Genomic DNA, 19063 nt, shown 5'->3' with positions numbered 1-19063 from the left:
CGGATTCAACCAACTGCACATAGAAAATATTCGAGAAAAAAAATCCAGAAAGTTCCAAAAAACAAAACTTGAATTTGCTGAGAGCTGGCAAGTATTTACATAGCATTTTCATTGTATTAGGTATTATAAGTCACCTAGAGGTGATTTAAAGTGCACGGGAGGATGTGCATAGCTTATATGCAAATACTACGCTATTTTATGTAAGGGACTTGAGCATCTATGGATTTTGGTATCCATGCGGGAGCCTGGAACACATGCCCTGTCGATACCAGAGATGACTGTATTAACTGATTTTACCCTCACAGCAACTATCTTAGAGACAGGAAGACAGATGTCTGGGTGACTTGTCACAAGTGAAACTGTCAGAGGCAGGGATTTGAACCCAGGCAGCCTCGCGTCCGAGTTCACATTTGATATTGAAATCTATTGAAGTGGTTTTAGTCTAGCTCTGACTTAAATTCTTATAGTGCTTTTAAATTTTGTTCATCTTGTAGAGATGTGGGCAAAATATTTACCTAGCAAAGTGATGTTGCTCTAATTAGCAGAGCTTAGCCTGAGAGCAGCACAAAAATGATGTGCTGGCTGTGAAGAGACCCTAACAAGTAAAATGCATTATTTTTCTGGTTTTATAATTTTGTTTATTATTTTTCAAAAATTTTTTTGGAGTATAGTTGATGTACAGTGTTGTGTTAGTTTCAGGCGTACTCTGGCTGGTAATTTTAAAGCCCAAGTTTGTTACACTTTGCCTTTAAAAAAAATTAAAACCAAACGTTGAAATTCATCACACTGTGATAATACGTGAGATTGATTGTACCATTGGTATAATGATAGTTTCCTATTTCTTAAAATCACCAAATTACCTACAGAGCCACTGATGTAATACAAAGTGTAACTTTTTGCTATGAGGTGGTCATGAGAAGAAGTGGTGAATGGGTCTATGTTCTCTCAGAAATCACTGTATCTAAAAAAAGTCTCGTTTTGTTGGCATGGCTTCACAATTTGGTCCAGTATAGACGAAATCAAAAAGTTTCCTGGTGCTAGGTGCTGTTGAACAGCATCCATGTTTACATGCTAGTAGAGAGAGCAAGATAATAAAAAAACAAGTAGGAAAATATCAGGTAGTTGGTAAGATGGGAGACGCCGGAATGAGTTTGGATGCTGAGAGGAATGCGCCAGGAGACAGGGAAGAACCAGTGATGTGGGAGAGAGCTGGTGATTGTCAACTGAAGTCCTGGAGAAGCTGAAAGTAGTGGGAACCAGTGTCTAAATGGAGGAATTGGCCAGAAATCGGACTTGACACTTCATCTGTCGTCACTGGAGGAGAAGCAGAGAATACAGGTTCAAGTTTGGTAGTGAAAGATGATGAAGTCTGATTGCTTCTATGTTTTTTCCTATAAAATATGAAACAAGATCAATCAGCCAAGATTAAAGTGGGAGGAGAGGGCATCAGAGGTTTAAGGAGAGACGTGTGAAGGAGTTAGAGAATAGGAAAGCAAGTGTATCAGGGAAGTGTGAGGATTTTTAAGCAGTATTGACTGCCCGTTTGTTATTGGCGGGTGTATATTTAAAGTTAAACCAGTCATGGTGGTGGGTCTTTGTCCAGGAAAGTTCACCAGCTGGAATGCAGGCAGGAAGGTGGTGGCCTGTTGGATTTCATCAGGGTTAAGAACCGTGAGGGCAAGAGAGACAAGCAGGGGAGTTAAGAAGCTTTAGAAGGCAGTGATAATAATGATAGAACATGGATCAAAAGTGAGGAGATGGGGGATGAGGGTGGTAAAAACACTGTAGGAGGGTCGATGGATTCGGACATCTTTTTTTTTTTTTTTTTTTAATTGGAGTATAGTTGATTTATAATGTTGTTTAGTTTCAGGTGTACTGCAAAGTGAATCTGTTATACTTATACATATATCCACTCTTTTTATTTTTTTTTCTTAAGATTCTTTTCCCATATAGGCCATTACAGAATATTGAGTAGAGTTCCCTGTACTATACAGCAAGTTCTTGTTAGTTATCTATTTTATATATAGCAACATGTATATGTCAGTCCCAGTCTCCCAATTTATCCCTCCACCCACCCCCATTATCCCTGGCAACCATAAGTTTGTTTTCTCCATCCGTGACTCTACTTCTGTTTTGTAAATAAGTTCATTTGTACCCTTGTTTTTTAGATTCCACATATAAGCGATATCATATGATATTTGTCTTTCTGTGTCTGATTTACTTCACTCAGTATGACAGTCTCTAGGTCCATCCATGTTGCTGCAAATGGCATTATTTTATTCTTCTTTATTGCTGAGTAATATTCCATTGTATTGAATATATATGTACCACATCTTCTTTATCCATTCCTCTGTTAATGGACATTTAGGTTGTTTCCATGTCTTGGCTATTGTAAATAGTGCTGCAGTGAACACTGGGGTACATGTGTCCTTTTGAATTATGGTTTTCTCAGGGTATATGCCCAGTAGTGGGATTGCTGGGTCGTATGGTAGTTCTATTTTCAGTTTTTTTAAGGAACCTCCATACTGTTCTCCATAGTGGCTGTACCAATTCACATTCCCACCAACAGCGCAAGAGGGTTCCCTTTTCTCCACACCCTCTCCAGCATTTATTGTTTGTAGATTTTTTGATGATGGCCATTCTGACCGGTGTGAGGTGATACCACATTGTAGTTTTGATTTGGACATCTTAATAAAGTGGAGGAGCTGACGAATGGGAGCACTAGAGTGAGTTGGCGGAAGGATAGGATGTGGGGATCAGAGTGGGATGCTTGAAATCAGGATCTCAGAGGTAGGTTGTACCTCTGCTCTGATGACACGGAATGACCTTGGGAGTAAGTGGCTAAGATGAGGGGAGGACAGGACCATTGAAGGTGAGGTCAGGAAGCCGAGAGACGAAGGCATTGGCTTGGATCAGCCTTGCGCAGGTTGTAGTGACTGAGAATGACGACAGCAGTAGAGGTGGAGGGGACGAGGGGGGCATCCAAAGGGGACCCAGTCGGTGACGGCCACCAGGAGGGGATCTTGATGAAAACAGTCGTCTGTCATGAGCTATGGCCTGAAGAAAGTTAAGAGGGGGCTTCCCTGGTGGCGCAGTGGTTGAGAGTCCGCCTGCCGATGCAGGGGACATGGGTTTGAGCCCCGGTCCGGGAAGATCCCACATGCTGTGGAGCGGCTGGGCTCGTGAGCCATGGCCGCTGAGCCTGCGCGTCCGGAGCCTGTGCTCCGCAACGGGAGAGGCCCCAGCAGTGAGAGGCCCACGTACCGCAAAAAAAGAAAGTTAAGAGGTTCCAGAGTGAACAGGGATAAGCAAAGAAGACGTCAGAGCCCTGGAGTTGATCTATTGCATGCTTAGTGCATGCTGGACACTGTTCCAGCATTTGCAGTGTGGATGATTAAAGAACTTCCACTCAGGAGGGTCACAGGGCAGCCAGATTTTTGTTGTAAGAGCCGCTGAAGATACAGGAAATGGGCTGGTAGTAGATTCTGTTGGGTCCAGAGAGCAGATCCCAGGAGTTTGGGAGCGAGGAGGGTGGAAGATGGGGTCAGTATAACATGGAGAAGGCAGATGATTTGGGGTGGTGACCGAGGTAAACTGGGATGGAAGGCATCACAGGATCGGCCCTGGTTCTCTCATGAAAAGATGGGTTCGGGGCCCAGAGTGTGGAGCCACTAGGCAACCTTTTCACCTGTGGCTCCCCGTGGTGTGGGCCCAGGCCTCTTCCGGGGTGTGCTCTTTACAGCAGCTTGGAACCGGAGAGAGAGGAGGGCCTCTTGGCTCCGTTTGGGGGTGTAGTGATCTCAACGGGCGCCTAGGGAGTCTGATGGGCTCTTCTCTCTTGCCGCGCCCTGCAGTCTTGGAGTCTTTGTTGACTAAGCAATTCAGACTAATGTTATGCAACCTCTGACTTTAAGCTTTAGATTCTTTCATCAGATTCTAGGCCTTGAGTTTGGCTATTGGCTCATTTCCTTCTGGTAAGGGAGCATAGAGCAGTGGAAAAGATATTGGTTTACTGATCTAGAGATCTCCATCCCAACCCAGGTTCCTGTGCTGACCTGTTTCACCATGTGATCCAGAACAGACCCTTAACCTCTCTAGGTTTCAGCCCCTGTCTTTCCAGCGAGGGTGTGCATCACATATTCTTAATGTTTTCGCTTTAAATGCCTCTGATATTATAAAGGAATCATGCCCAAATAGGGGGGAAAATGAGCAAACCGAATAAACAGATAAATCAAGAAAGAAGAAATCCAACTGGCCAGTAAACACAAGCAGTTCTCTACCTCACCAGTAATCCTGGAAATGCCCATCAAAGCAGCAAGCTACCTTTAAAAATCATTCATCGGGTTAGCAGACCATCTTAGATGATGTACCAGACGTTGGTGAGGTGGTAGGGAGAAACTCTCACAAATGTGCAGGAAGGTAGATACGTGCTTGCAGCCTAGTTTGCAGTGGGAGAAAATTAGAACTAGCCCGCTTATTGGAAAATGGCCTTAATTGGAAAATGGGTGAGTAAAACGTGATACAGTCTTACCGTGGAATACTATACAGCAGTTGAAAGAAATAAACGACAACTATATTTTGATTTGAATCAATCTTACATGCAATGTTGAATGAAACCAGGATAGGAGTAACACGTACAGTGTGAAATAATCTATATAAATATTTTTAAAGCAACCGAATACTATGTTAATGAATACTTATATATTTATGTTAAAAGTATGAAGAATGGCCTCGAGTGATATAGCAAAATTATGACAGTGATTGCAATGGGGCCTGGAGCCAGCCAGTGGTAAGGAGTTGGGACAAGATTTGACATGATAAACCTCTGAAACTTTTTTTCCCCCACCCATTTCATGTAAAAGCTAAAAGCAAACATGATAAAATGTTAATGATGGCTAATTCTGGGTGACGGGATATGAATACATTTAATATAATGCTTTGTAACTTTCTATAGTTTTTAAAAATTGCTCAAACGATTAAAAAGTGAGGGAATATATCCATCTAGAACCTAAATGTATACTTAGCGTGTTTTTCAGTTATTCCCTTGTGGGTTGAATTTCGTATGCAGGAAGTGTCTGATTAGCTGAAGTAGCACAGGTAAACAGATCTAGCCCAGTGGCTGGTCCACGGTGGTCAATAAGCAGGTACTGGCTCCTGCTTTCTTATCCCAGTGCCCTCCAAGAAGCACCTGGGGAGAGGAAAGGTAGAAACAAGAACAATAATTATACCAGGCAAAGTGGTGAATCTGCTGAGTCATTTTAACTGCCTTATGAATGTTGAATGTTTTAACTCTGCTTGTCAATGGCTGTTTTTCACAGGTAGGCTTTCTTTCTTTCCTTTTTCTTCTTTTTCCCATAGGGGAGGAGGATGATTTGTCTCTGCTGACCGCACTGCTGGAGGAGAATGAGTCTGCCTTGGACTGTAATTCAGAAGAGAGTCAGCCCTTGACCCAGGAAGATGGTGAACCTGATGCATTCGATGAGCTCTTTGATGCTGACGGTGATGGTGAATCTTACACAGAGGAGGATGATGAGGGAGAAGTGGAAAAGGCTGAAGACCAAAAGGAGAATTTGGATGCTCTCTTTGGAGACATGGATGACTTAACAGATGAGGAAGAAGCTCCTACATCACAATCAGCGAACAACAGGGTCCTCCCTGCTCCTGCCCCAAGTCAAGGGAAAACTAATCAGGAATTGCAAGGTGCCCTACCACTTACTTTCTCTAATTCCTTTACAGTAGCCCTGATGAAGACCGCCCATCTGACGGCTTTCCTCAAAATAGCTGCCGAGTCAGGGGTAGAGATAAATGACTTTGCCAAGAACATTGTACGAGTTAGCGGAGCGAGCATTTAAAGCCAGCATCTGAGAGTACAGAGGCCCCCTTATATCAGGGTCAGCCAGGTGTGACTGATCCTTCACAGAATGGCTCTAACATTTCTCATGCTTATCACAGAAAAATAATACTTCAGGATTTAGCAAAGGGAGCCAGGGACAAGACTACAAAGCAGCTACACATTCTACTTCAGCAGAAGACCATTTCTGAACACTCACATTGAGGACTGCCATTTTCTTATTCCTGGCATCTTTTTTTTTTTTTTTTTTTTTTTGCGGTACGCGGACCTCTCACTGTTGTGGCCTCTCCCGTTGCGGAGCACAGGCTCCGGACGCGCAGGCTCAGCAGCCATGGCTCACGGCCCCAGCCACTCCGCGGCATGTGGGATCTTCCCGGACCAGGGCACGAACCCGTGTTCCCTGCATCGGCAGGTGGACTCTCAACCACTGCGCCACCAGGGAAGCCCCCTGGCATCTTTCTTATATATTTCTAAATTACAGTAAAATTCTCCTCTAATCAATGGGCTATTCTAATACAGGAGCCAGCATTTATTGTATTAATTATGGCACTTGATTTACGAAATAAATATAATCATTTCTTGACTCTTAAGAACCTGTCACCCATGGACATGTATCTGTGATTACCTGTCAGTAGTACAAATTCATAACCAGCTTTGGTATTAGAGATTTGATTACTGGAAATAATTATGTTTCTTTCTCTGAGGGGACCCCTTCGAAGTGCAGAAGTTAATTGTGAGTTTTCAGTATGTGATTCTACTGTGGGTCTCAAGGTTGTGGAGGTGATGGTGGACGTCAAAAATCATTTCAGCACTTTCATCATGTATAATGTTTCCTCTGGTCTGGTTCTTAAATCAATATATTTTTCTTCCCTAGATGAATTAAGGAAGTTGCAAGAGCAAATGAAGTCCTTACAAGAACAGCTGAAACTAGCTACAATTAAACAGCCTGCAAGTCCAGCCCGTCTGCATAAAACCCCAGGTAATCAGACTAATTCTAAGGATAGTATGCATTTCTGTTACGAAGAAATTATAACATTACTTCTGCATCCAACTCCTGGTAAAACGGTTTTTGAGCCCCTTTCTAAATTTTCTTTACTAATTTCTTTTACTTTTAATCAACTAGATAAGTCTCCACGTCCCCCTCTTAAGGAGAAGAAAGTTCAGAGAATTCAGGAGTCGTCGTGCTTTTCTGCGGAGCTTGACGTCCCTACTCTACCAAAACCCAAGCGGGTGGCTCGGACACCAAAGGTTTCACCTGCAGGTGTAGTACTTGAGGCCTCCCTGGTTTCTCACTGCTTGGGTTCTGTTTGCAATATATTTTGGCAATGTCATGTGTGTGTGAGTGTGTGTGTGTGTGTGTGCGTGTGCGTGTGTGTGTGTGTTTTGGTGTATCTTCCCTGCCCATTGAGAAAAGTAAGTTTCCTGGGAATGGAAACCATATGCTATACTTCCTAATCTTTCTCTACATCTCAAAGTGCTTAGAAAATCCTTAGGTAGAGAATAGGTATTTAACTAAATGCTTAGTGGATTCAATATTTTTTTAGCTCTTATAGTCCTGTAGTTGACTCGAATTATAGTCAAGTATAACCACTGGGTTGAGTTCTTATGCTAGCAATCTAGAGATTTAATCTTCAGGCTGTGAGACTGATCCCCTTATAAAATGATCAAGTTTTATTTGAAGCCAGGTTGTTTTAAACCAGAAGGTCCATTCTTTAGAAAAGGCTTATTTGCCAGGAGTATAGAATGGTACTCAGCATCCTATTTCAGCATGTACATATATACACACAAAATAAAATGAAGAGGATTTATAAGCTCTATGTATTGGTTTTGTTGTACTGCCTTTTTGCCCAAAGTGATTATTCTTTGGAAGGTCTAAAACAAAATGGTCTGGAGATAACGTAGTTTAGAGTAAGCAACACTTTATTGATCACACATGTTCAAAGAGGCCCTTTTCATTACAGTATATGATACGTACGGCTCAATAGGACTGAATAGCTGTAGGCTCCTCGTGTTCGTATTTATTTGACAACAAATTATATATTCCATGTATCCACTTATTAATAGTGTTTATCCCCTTAGGACCTTTGGTATATTACTAAGGTGTTTTATTAAGCAATGTCCAAAGTTGGGTTTTGAAGGGATGGGGCAAGGGCATGGTTTCTGGAGATTCTAAAGTTCTAGGGTTTTCCTGGCCCCTGGCTTGCGAGAAGTGATCCAAAGTCGCTTTGAAGGTAAACAACAATCTTACTTGAGAGAGAGAGATTTTATTAAGGAGAGTACCCTCAGGAGCATTATCAAATGCTTCTAAAATATGAAAAGTAACCATGTCAGAATACCCTGGGCCCCCTAGTTACCCCCCCCAAGTAAAATGAAATGGAATGAAACGAGATAAGAAAACAAAGGGGAGCTAACTTCGGATGTTTTTCAGGTAGCATTTGACCTGTGCACACATCTCCACTCATTACTGATTTCTATAGGAGGTCTCTAACTCCCTTATGGAATCTTCTGCGGTGCTCTGTATATGGTGAATACTCAGTAAATGGCTTTGCCCAGAGGAACAGTGTTTTAGAGCAGCACTGCTACAGCAGCCACTGGCTACATGTGGCTAAGTAGATTAAATTAGGCATTCATTTCCTTAGATACACCAGTCAGTTTCAAGTGATCAATGTCCCCCTGTGGCTGGTGGCCGCCACACTGGACAGTGGTGCTATAAAACATTTTCATACACAGCAAGCGCTTTGGACCACACTGCAGAGATCTGGGGGGAGTACAGAAATGATCCTGTGGGCTTCCTTTGTTCTCTCAAGATTTGGTTATTGCATATGTTGATTAAAAAAAGAAATAATTCCATTTAATGTTTAGTTATCCGTGTGGTTTTCTTTTTAATTTTTATGTTCATTTTTTAGAGCCTCAAAGCTCATCTTTCAGGATGACAAGTGCACCCTCCCAACCACTCCGAGCAACTCCTGGGAACAAGCCTGGTGGGATGACGAGGGCTCAGAGTGCAGGGACCCCCAGGAGCTCTGGGGAAACAACTCAGACTGTCTCCGTGGAAGCCTTCTCCGGCCTGAGGCTCAGGTCAGTAACTGTAACGGGCCTCTCAGTCTGCTCATAGGCCCCTCTAGATGCCTCTTCCTCCTTCCTAGGGACCTGGCCTTCCAGAAGTCGTGTGTTTGTACCGCAGATCCGCATAAGACCTATAGCTCTTGAACTTGACCATACTAGGCCATCAGCACTGGGTTTGACTCAGTATATTTACATATGAATAAGGAAAACTTTCTCTTGCTTGTGTAAAGAATAAAAGATATATGTTCATTAAAAAGATCAGTAAATAATAAGTACTGTATTTAATCAGAAACTGATGGAAACAGTGATAGAGACTATTTTTAAACACCTAAAGGTATATACAGTTTAACCAGGATAGTAGTATCTTCTTATAGTTGATGTTAAGAGAACTAGCTGTACTCTTTTTCTTCCTAATAACTTTTAAGGCCAATTTATATTCTGTGTATGTGTTCCATGGAGAAATTAAGATATTCAGTTAAAATAGGAATAAATCCCAGGATCAGTTCAGGGAAAAGCCTGGACTTTTAAATCTTCTGTGCTCTGCATCACTACTGCCTTGCATCTCCATTATTACTGCCCTGGAAGCCCAGGGCAGAGCAGTAACCCTTATTCTGAAACCCGATTGCCTTTAGCACTGTCTATCTGAGTAGCCAGGTGCAACCCCTCTAGAAGACCTGAGCCTTGTCAATCTCAAATAAAACTGCTAAGCTCTTAACTAGTTTACTATTAAGCAGGGGGAGAACAAGTGACTGCTAACATGCAGTAGAAGTTGATTGTAAAGACTCCGTACTCTCCAAAATTGGGCGAAAAATCAGTATCTTAATTACATTTGAGACAGTCGGACGGACAGAATTCAGTAAAAGCTCATTGAGGGGACTCAGCGTTCTTTTTCAAGGTAAACGTGGCCCTCCTGAGATGATACTGCCTTTCCCAGTTGAAACTCCCTACAGATAACGAAAGATGTTGCTGATGTGAGCGTGCTGAACGTTTGAACTGAATGGAAGTAGATGAAGTTGAAACGCTCAGCCAAAGCTTCTGAGGGGCCTACAAATTGAGTGGATTGCAGAATTGTTTGAGTCTCTATAATTGTTCTACCTGAACCACAGAACCTAAAAATACTCCGAAGGATCACTGCCTGATAGTAACCTATTAACTTACAGAAATCAGGCAAAGGAGGGATTTCTTCACCTACGTCAGTGTTTCCGTCCTGAATATTCTTCATTGTTCAGAGGTAGCTCTTGGACTTTCTATTCCAGAAGACTTCTGAAAGAGTCGGAAAGCATGTTTTTTCCTGTTTTCTCTTGTCCTTGAATATGTAATATGATCAAACATGGAACAGATGTTAATATTCTACTAGAGAAAAACAATTTGCAAATTCATGAGTTTTTAGCCACTCATTAGGAGAAAATATATTAATTGAAGCTAGGTTCAAAGCTTTTTTTTATTATGTGAAAAGGTTGGCTTAAAGAAAACTAATTAGAAATAGTAGAACTTCTGAAATTCTTACAGAATTGATGGAATTGAAATATCTTATTTACTTAAGCAATTCATGATTTTGTATTAAAGTCAAGAGATTATTTTTAAAAGGATATTATAACTTTATATTAGAATTCATAAGAACTTAAAGAATTTGTAATCTTTATTTTCTACAGAGGTCCCAGTTCTAGATCCAAGGAAAAGCAAACCTAGCTTTTCAAATTCTCTCTCTCTCTCTCTCTCTCTCTTTTTTTTTTTTTTTTTTTTTTGCTGCACTGTGCGCCACGTGGGATCTTAGTTCCCTGACCAGAGATCAAACCTGTACCCCCTGCAGTGGAAGCACAGAGTCTTAACCACTGGACCGCCAGGGAAATCCCCAAATTATCTCATTTTTATCTGCTGTAAAAATATGTGCCTTGTCCATTACTTCATAACTACCTTCCTGAAAACAGGTGCTTTAGAGATTTCTGCCAATTACATCTCTGCTAACCAATTTGCTACAGTGCCAGATAATCTCTTCTTAGAATAATAATCTACCAGTCGCTGGTTTCTTGACCCAGGAAGCCTCGAGTATCCTCCACAGAAATGAACAAGAAAATGACTGGCCGAAGACTGATCAGACTATCTCAGCTCAAGGAAAAGATGGCAAGGGAGAAGTTGGAAGAAATAGACTGGGTGACATTTGGGGTTATATTGAAGAAAATCACTCCACAGAGTTCTAACAGCGTAAGCCATTTTATTGATTTCTCAGCTGTTTCATCACAGATTGACAGTGGGAACTCATGTTCTTGATTTGTTACCCAGAGCCTATCAATCAGTATTTCATTTTGAAGTCATTGCTAGTAAGTTCCCAAGTTGCCACACCATCGTTGGGTTGGTACCCGAGGGGGAGATGTGTAAGGAGGGCCCTACTTAAAGAACATCTGGTTGTACAGGCTTCTTGGGCTTTTTACTGTCCATGTCATTCTTTCTTATTTCACTTGTCATTGTTTGTTGATGCGTGTAGATGCCCCTATGACACTGCAATCCCTTTTGTGCAAGGGAAGCAGGTCCTCAAAGAGGCTGAGTTCACAGATCTTTGGAAAGCTTTACCAGGTGTAAGACGTCAATTGCAAAAGTCCTGAAATTGCTGACTTGTGCAAGTACAGTATGGTATATTTAATTTGATTGATATTACAAAAGATCTAGCAAGTTTTAAAATAACAGTTGACTGAGGCATAACAGGAAAATTATTTTATGGCCTGACAAGTCAGAAAATCTGGATGCTAAGCCTCGTTCTCCATTTAGCAGGAGTTGTGGCCTTAGGGTGGCCCTGAATCTTTCTTTGAGGACCTCCATTTCCTTACGTGTAAAATGAAGGAACTGGCTTTTGATTCAAAGGCTCTCTCTAAAATACTGCAAATAATCTTGCTCAAAACTAATTCATTCTCCAATTTAGATCTTGGCCAACCTTAGATTTTTTTATGAGCTCTGACATGAGGGCTTGAGTTTCAGATTCTGAATCCTGCTCTAGCCCTGTTCTATCTCGCTAAATGTGAACAAGTCTGGTTTTCATTTGGTTAAGTTCCTAATTGCATCACTACTGGCTATAATGACATGGAAATAATAGGGGTGAATTTTATCTGAACTCCTCTGTACATATCCTTGGGAGAACAATTAGAATACTTGAGTCTAGGCGATAGATCACCGTAACCTGTAACCATACCCACTCTGGGCTGCCTCTGAAATAGCTTGATTCGATGTTGTGTGAATTATTTTGTTTAAAAAAAAAATCTGTAAACATGGAAGATGTTCATATTGTAAGTGGGCAGCATTTTGAGTTGCACTTCTTGATGTGTCATAGTATTTCCAAAATTTTACAGTTAAATACAACTAGTTTTCTTCAAATGATGCTTTTTTCTTCTAAGCTAAGGAAAGATTTAGAAACATTAAGCTGAAACCTCCTTATTAATATTAATAACATAATCAGTGATAAATAATATTTACTAAATTTAAATCAGTAAGTTCTTTTTTTTATTGAAGTATAGTTGATCTACAATGTTGTATTAGTTTTTGGTGTACAGCAAAGTGATCCAGTTATACATATATATATTCTTTTTCATATTCTTTTCCATTATGGTTTATTACAGGATATTGGATATAGTTCCCTGTGCTATACAGTAGTAGTTCTTGTTGTTTAAATATTTTATATATCATAGTTTGTATCTGCTAGTAACAAGTTTGCTATTGGCTTGCCTTTCTTCACCTTCATTTCTAAAATGAGAAGAGTCATACCAAAACCTAGAGAAAGGATTAATTTATAATTCACAGACATTCTGATGATTACATATTCAGGGTGGGTTATACTTAGATATTTTTCCACAGAACACTCGAACAGTAAATGGAGACATTGTAACCCATGGTTCAAAATTTATTAAAAATAAGAATAAATGTTTGCTCCAGGGGAAAACATTTAGCATCTGGCGACTGAATGATCTTCGTGACCTGACGCGGTACGTGTCACTGTTCCTGTTTGGAGAAGTTCACAAAGAACTCTGGAAGACTGAGCAGGGTACCGTCGTAGGGCTGCTCAACGCGAACCCCATGAAGCCCAAGGATGGTTCAGAGGAGGTAAGACTCTGTTTCCATGTTTTGTTTTTTTTTTTTTTTTTGGTCTTTATAAATTAGCTGAGTTCTATCAAAAACATTTATATTGGTCTACCTCCAGGTAATAAGTCAAGCTTTTATATTCTTTTGTCTCCATTAAACTGGTTTTTTGTTTATTCATCTACCCCTCACCCACCAATATTCTGAATTTCAGACTACTCTAGAGTATTTCATAACAGCTTCTCTCATTATATCTTTTCAAGTTCGTTCCAAGGTTCCTGTAATTCTTTCAACTCTTGGGCTCAGGTTCCCTTAGATCTCCCATGAATTTCCATGATGGCATCGAGAAGCCAGGGGTTTATAGTTGAGGGAACTGTATTCCATTTGTTAGTACAATCATAGCTGCAGCTTGTGAATTTTCATTTTTAAAGTGAATTTTCATCTTCTCGAACATCATTAGAGTTTGGGTACTACCTACTGATTCTCTAGTAAATTGCAAACTTAGATACAGTATGAATAGCAACAGTTTCTCCACTCAAGCCAGTGAGAAGCTACTGCTTCTGTTGTAGACAGATTATTGTATCACAAGGAGTGAGAGACTAAGTTATTTCATTCCTTGCTTTCACAGAGAGGGGCAGCAAGTCTTCATTTATTGGTTAAGAAGGTGTTTGGCTACAAATAACAGAAAAACTTCGCTACAGTTTCTTCTTCATAGTAAACCCCGGAGTTTGTTTTTCTTACATAATAAAAAATCCAGACATAGGCAGTGTGGTGTTGCCAGGGCTGGTGTCCATGAGTCTCTCAGCATTTTCCTCTTAGTCACAAGATGGCCATGAAGCTCTAGCCATCATATTTCCATTCAAGGCAGGAAGTGAGCCAGGCTCCTTGCTCTGCTTTTAAAGGAAAGCAGAAGCTTTCCCAGCTACCTTCCCTGCTGACTCCTGCTGAGTGGAGTCACATGACCATCACTAGCTACAAAGAATGCTGGGAAAACTGGGAACTGGATCCATCATTTAAGGCTGAGCGTTTGGATTCTGATAGCAAAGACACAGGAGAAAATAGATAGTGGGTGGAGAACTCAATGTGTCTTCTAGACCTCCCATTTCTACAGCTGCCTTATGGAGCACTGGCTTCAAATTCCAGTGCACTGATAAAAAGGATAAAAAGCCGCCTTAACTTGCGCCAACTGTTGTTATATCCATTCTTGCTGTTGAAAGGCCATACCTTTGTCTGCTTTTAACTCCAACTCCCCCTTTTTTCTACAGGTGTGCTTATCTATTGACCATCCTCAAAAGATCTTAATTATGGGGGAAGCTCTTGACCTGGGAACCTGTAAAGCAAAGAAGAAGAACGGAGAACCGTGTACACAGACTGTGAATTTGGTAGGTTTCAGCTTTGTTGGGATGGTTTTTGCTAAAGACAGAAACTAATAGGAATAAATTATAGGTACTTACCTGTAATGACCTGTTTGGAACTGAGTTTCCTACATAACAGGAAGCATCAAAGTGAGAAAATTGAATGTGTGGTTAATAATGGCCAGTTTACAAAGCTGAGGGTAGGGGAAAGATTTAACCTCTTAGGAAAGTGATCTTTTATTGCTAGCTGACTAGGAGGTATAAGAAAGATAGAATTTTAATTTGCTCTCAATCCTTTCTAGTGCTGGAGATTAAACGCTAATGATGAAATACACTGAAACCTTATTTTAGTCAATACTTAACTCTATTATACCTTTTCTTAGAGCTTTCTTTTAAAAAAAATAAAAGCTTTATTGAGATAGAATTCACATGCCAGACAATTCACAATTCTGAAGTGCACAATTTAGTAACTTTTAATATATTCAGAGAGTTGTGCAACCATCACCACTGTGTAATTTCAGAACATTTTCAGTAGCCTTCCAAAAAACCCATATCCATTAGCAGTCATTCCCCATTCTTCTCTCTCGCCAAGTCCTGGCAACCACTAATCTACTTTCTGTCGCTATAGATTTGCCTATTCTGGACAATTCATACAATGGAATTGTATAATATGTGCCTTTTGTGTCTGGCTTCTTTCACTTAGCATAATGCTTTTAAGATTCATCTGTGCTATATCCATGCTACAAAGCCATTTATTAGCACTTCATTCCTTTTTATGGTTGAATAATATTTCATTGATGACCACACTCTTTTTATCCGTTCATTGGTTGACGGACATTTGGGTTGTTTTGCATTTGACTGCTACGGGCAATGCTGCTGTAAACATTCATGTACAGGTTTTTGTGTGGATGTCCATTTTCAGTTCCCTCGGGTATATATATGCCTAGGATGGAATTGCTGGGTCTTATGGTAACTCTATGTTTAGGCTTTTGAGGAACCACCAAACTGGTTTCCAAAGTGACTTTTACATTCTCCCCAGCAGTAGGTAAGTGTTCTAGTTTCTCCACATCCCGGCCAACACTTGTTATTGTCTGTCTTTGACTACAGCCATCCCAGTGGATACTATCCATCTAAGTGGTACTTCTTAGAGCTCTTTGAAAGGATTAAATGACAGATTTTGGTTTCATCTCTTTTTATTTCCCTCATTCTTGTCTAACAGATGAACTAGTGAACAGGACGTAGGAAGGAGGGAGACAGTTAGGAAAAGAGGTCTCGGGGGAGTACTTGACAAATCACTTAAACTGCCACTGCCACCATCTCTGAGGTTCACCCAATAGGATAATACTTCAGAGTTTCTCTTTGTTCCTTTCACTGAAAGGGTAGCATTCGTCCAAGAGTCAACCAGAGAAACAGAAAACCTCACTAGAAACTGATTTTGTTTTATTTTTTAACTTTTATTGAGGTAAAATTCACATTATAATTGACGATTTAAAAATGTACACGTCAGTAATATTTAGTGTTTTCGCTTTGTTGTGCAACCACCAGCTTCTTCTAACTTCCAAACCTTTTCATCACCCCATAAAAACACCCCCTACCTATTAAGTAATAACTTCCCTGGTGACCTGTAATCTGCTGTCTCTGGATATATGCCATAAAAGGAATCATACAACATGGGACCTTGGTGTCTGACTTCTGTCGCTTAGCATAACCTTTTCTTTTTTTAAAAAAAATATATCTATTTATTTATTTTATTTTTGGCTGCATTGGGTCTTTGTTGCTGCCCGCAGGCTTTCTCTAGTTGCAGCGAGCGGGGGCTACTCTTCATTGCGGTGCGCAGGCTTCTCATTGCGGTGGCTTCTCTTGTTGCGGAGCACCGGCTCTAGGCGCGTGGCTTCAGTAGTTGCAGCACGCGGGCTCAGTATTTGTGGCTCTCAGGCTCTAGAGTGCAGGCTCAGTAGTTGTGGCGCACGGGCTTAGTTGCTCTGTGACATGTGGGATCTTCCCGGACCAGGGCTCGAATCCATGTCTCCTGCACTGGCAGACGGATTCTTAACTACTGTGCCACCAGGGAAGTCGCTAGCAAAACCTTTTCAAGGTTCATCCTAGAAGCTGATTTTACTTCCATTGTAGAAAGAGGGCAAAGGCAGTGATTGATGCCACTTTTTCTTTCACCCAAGTAGTGTGTTCAGAGGAGTTTAGGGGAAGAACTTCTCCCCCCAACCGCGCTTTTTGTTTTTAATTTTTATTGGCATAGAGTTGATTTACAGTGTTGTGTTGGTTTCAGGTGTACAGCAAAGTGAATCAATTATACATATATCAATACATATATCCACTCTTTTTTAGATTCTTTTCCTATATAGGCCATTACAGAGTACTGAGTAGAGTTCCCTGTGCTGTACAAGTAGGTCCTTATAGTTATCTACTTTATATGTAGTAGTGTGTATATGTCAATCCCAATCTCCCAATTTATCCCTGCCCCCGCATCCTTACCTAGGAAAAGAACTTCTAAGTTGCTGCTTAGCTGTGCGTTGAGAATGGTCTCGGAGGTCAGCAGGGAGGCTTCTGCCCGCAGAACAGCTCTCTGTGAGACTGGGAGAAAGGAGCTGTGTCTCTTAACGTTGTCCCCGGCCTGTCTCCCTAACGCTGATGCAGCTGCTCTTCCTTTTTACAGAATGACTGTGAATACTGTCAGTATCACATCCAGGCCCAGTACAAGAGGCTCAGCGCCAGGCGAGCAGACCTGCAGTCCACCTTCTCCGGCGGCCGAATTCCAAAGAAGTTTGCCCGCAAAGGCATCAGCCTGAAAGAAAGGCTGTGTCAGGATGGTTTTTACTACGGAGGAGTTTCTTCGGCCTCGTATGCAGCCTCAATGTGAGACATTCTCAGAGCTTCTTTGGGGTCAGGGGTCTTGCTTGTCTTCTTTTAAGAGTAAACCCAGTGGTTGTACGTTTCTGTCCCGGTCCTGGAAGACTTGTACAGGTTTTATCTTTCATAGCGTGCTGCCTGGAACGAGATGGCTGAGGGCCTCTTTCGTTCCCGGGGAAGAGAGGAAAACACTCAGAAGGCGGGGAAACTAAGTCAGGTCATGATGGTCTTTAACAGGGCACCCACACTTCCTCTTTGGCTTCTAATGTGAATAGTGCAGCTTTGTCAGGGCTGATGGGCCGTTAAAAGTGTTAATCATAGTGTTGACATACTTGAAATCATTTCCCTGACGACTGTTAGTGTGAGGTTGCTGACCTCGTGGAACCCACATTTAATTCAGTGAATGAATATGCAGAGAAGCCTCACAGGGGAGGGGTGCTGCTGAGGCTGGCATGCCTGGCCTCCCCTCTGGGGATCTCATTCTCTCCCTGGAGTCCCTGAGTAGATGATCGATGGCCTCGTCCCTGTTCTCTAGAAAGTACGTCTGAGGATGCGGCAGGTGGGGACCTGACTCAAAGGGAGCCACACTTGGTCCAAGAACAAAACAGATTTTGTCCTCGATCCAACAGAAATTGGGCTAGAGGACTCTCACTTCCTGTATATTTTGTGATATCAAGCACATTTTTAAGATTTAAAATAATTTCTGTATTTTACCAAATTGCAAAAAGCAATACACATATGTTATTTTTTTTTTAATGTATGTACAGTTTAGCCCAAAGGAGACAGTAAACACCATCTATAATCCCACCACCTAGATAACTGTTAGTTTTGGTATATATGGTTCTAGGGGTCCTTTTTTCTCAAATGTATAAAGTTTTAATAGAATAAAATGCGATCATAATATATCTATACTTTGCCAGCGTTCTTTTTTCCCACATAAAATAACGAATTTTTCTTTGTGGAACATTCACTTATGGCATTATTTTTAGTGGCTACATGGTGTTCTTTTACGTGGCTCTGTGATAATTTAAATAATTCTCCATGGATGAACATTTATAGCATTTCCAACTTTTAACAATACAAACAAAGCTTCCGTTCATATCCTAAATTTTTGCATCGGTCTTAGGTAAATCCTAACTACTTGGTAAGTCCTAGTCTACTTGATCAAAGTGTTGGCATATTTCTTATTTCTTTTGCCAACGTGCTCTTCTGGAACAGACTTCAATCAAATTTGTAGGTCGCCTGTTGTTTTATATCTGTGACATAATGCACACACCAGTTATGCTGTAGGGCCACGGTATTAAGTCTACTTACATGGTGATTTGAGAAACGTTGACAGTTTGTAATAAATGACTACTTCTGCGCCTTCTTTACCTCACAGAGCGTTGAAGTTCAGTGATTTTCCTTTTTTGAGGGCGTGACTCTTGTCATTTCAGTGCAGCTGCTGTCGTACCTAAAAAGAAGATTCAAACCACTCTGACTCACCTGGTGGTTAAGGGCGCAGACTTGATCCTTCAGGAAACTCAACAAAAACTCGGTAACTTTGTTTCTAGATACTATTTTTCTTTCTCCAGTTTAAACATGAAGTCTTCGGGATTGAAACTGGGTAGATCCTAACACTAAGTTATACTTGGTGAGTGATGTGGCCTCAGCTGAACGAACCAAGCTTGGTTGGCAGCATCTTAAGAAAAAACAGCATATTAATCTTAGCTGTGTCCTAGCTTTTTAAAATGTCTTGATGGGGACTTCCCTGGTGGTGCAGTGGTTAAGAATCTGCCTGCCAATGCAGGGGACACAGGTTCGTTCCCTGGTCCAGGAAGATCCCACATGCCGTGGAGCAACTAAGCCCGTGCACCACAACTAC

General features: G+C 41.2%; 1 protein-coding gene across 5 annotated transcripts in view; it reads left to right on the top strand.

Annotated features, from left to right (window-relative positions):
* MCM10 (minichromosome maintenance 10 replication initiation factor) overlaps positions 1-19063 on the top strand; it is a 40002-nt gene that overhangs the window by 2365 nt on the left and 18574 nt on the right. For 4 of the 5 annotated variants that reach the window (XM_081227011.1, XM_081227010.1, XM_081227013.1 and 1 more), the window contains exons 3-11: positions 5359-5700; positions 6726-6830; positions 6972-7112; positions 8758-8929; positions 10954-11119; positions 12836-13003; positions 14245-14361; positions 17006-17205; positions 18636-18736. In XM_081227011.1, the coding sequence (XP_081083137.1) occupies positions 5359-5700; positions 6726-6830; positions 6972-7112; positions 8758-8929; positions 10954-11119; positions 12836-13003; positions 14245-14361; positions 17006-17205; positions 18636-18736 (1512 nt within the window). The remainder of the gene's footprint in view (positions 1-5358; positions 5701-6725; positions 6831-6971; positions 7113-8757; positions 8930-10953; positions 11120-12835; positions 13004-14244; positions 14362-17005; positions 17206-18635; positions 18737-19063) is intronic. The other variant, XM_081227014.1, reaches the window with a different exon arrangement.

This window comes from Mesoplodon bidens (assembly GCF_964165515.1).
Source record: "Mesoplodon bidens genome assembly, chromosome: 3".
Lineage (NCBI taxonomy): Eukaryota > Metazoa > Chordata > Mammalia > Artiodactyla > Ziphiidae > Mesoplodon > Mesoplodon bidens.
Note: the sequence above shows the minus strand (reverse complement) of the source record. Positions and strands in the feature narration are given on the sequence as shown.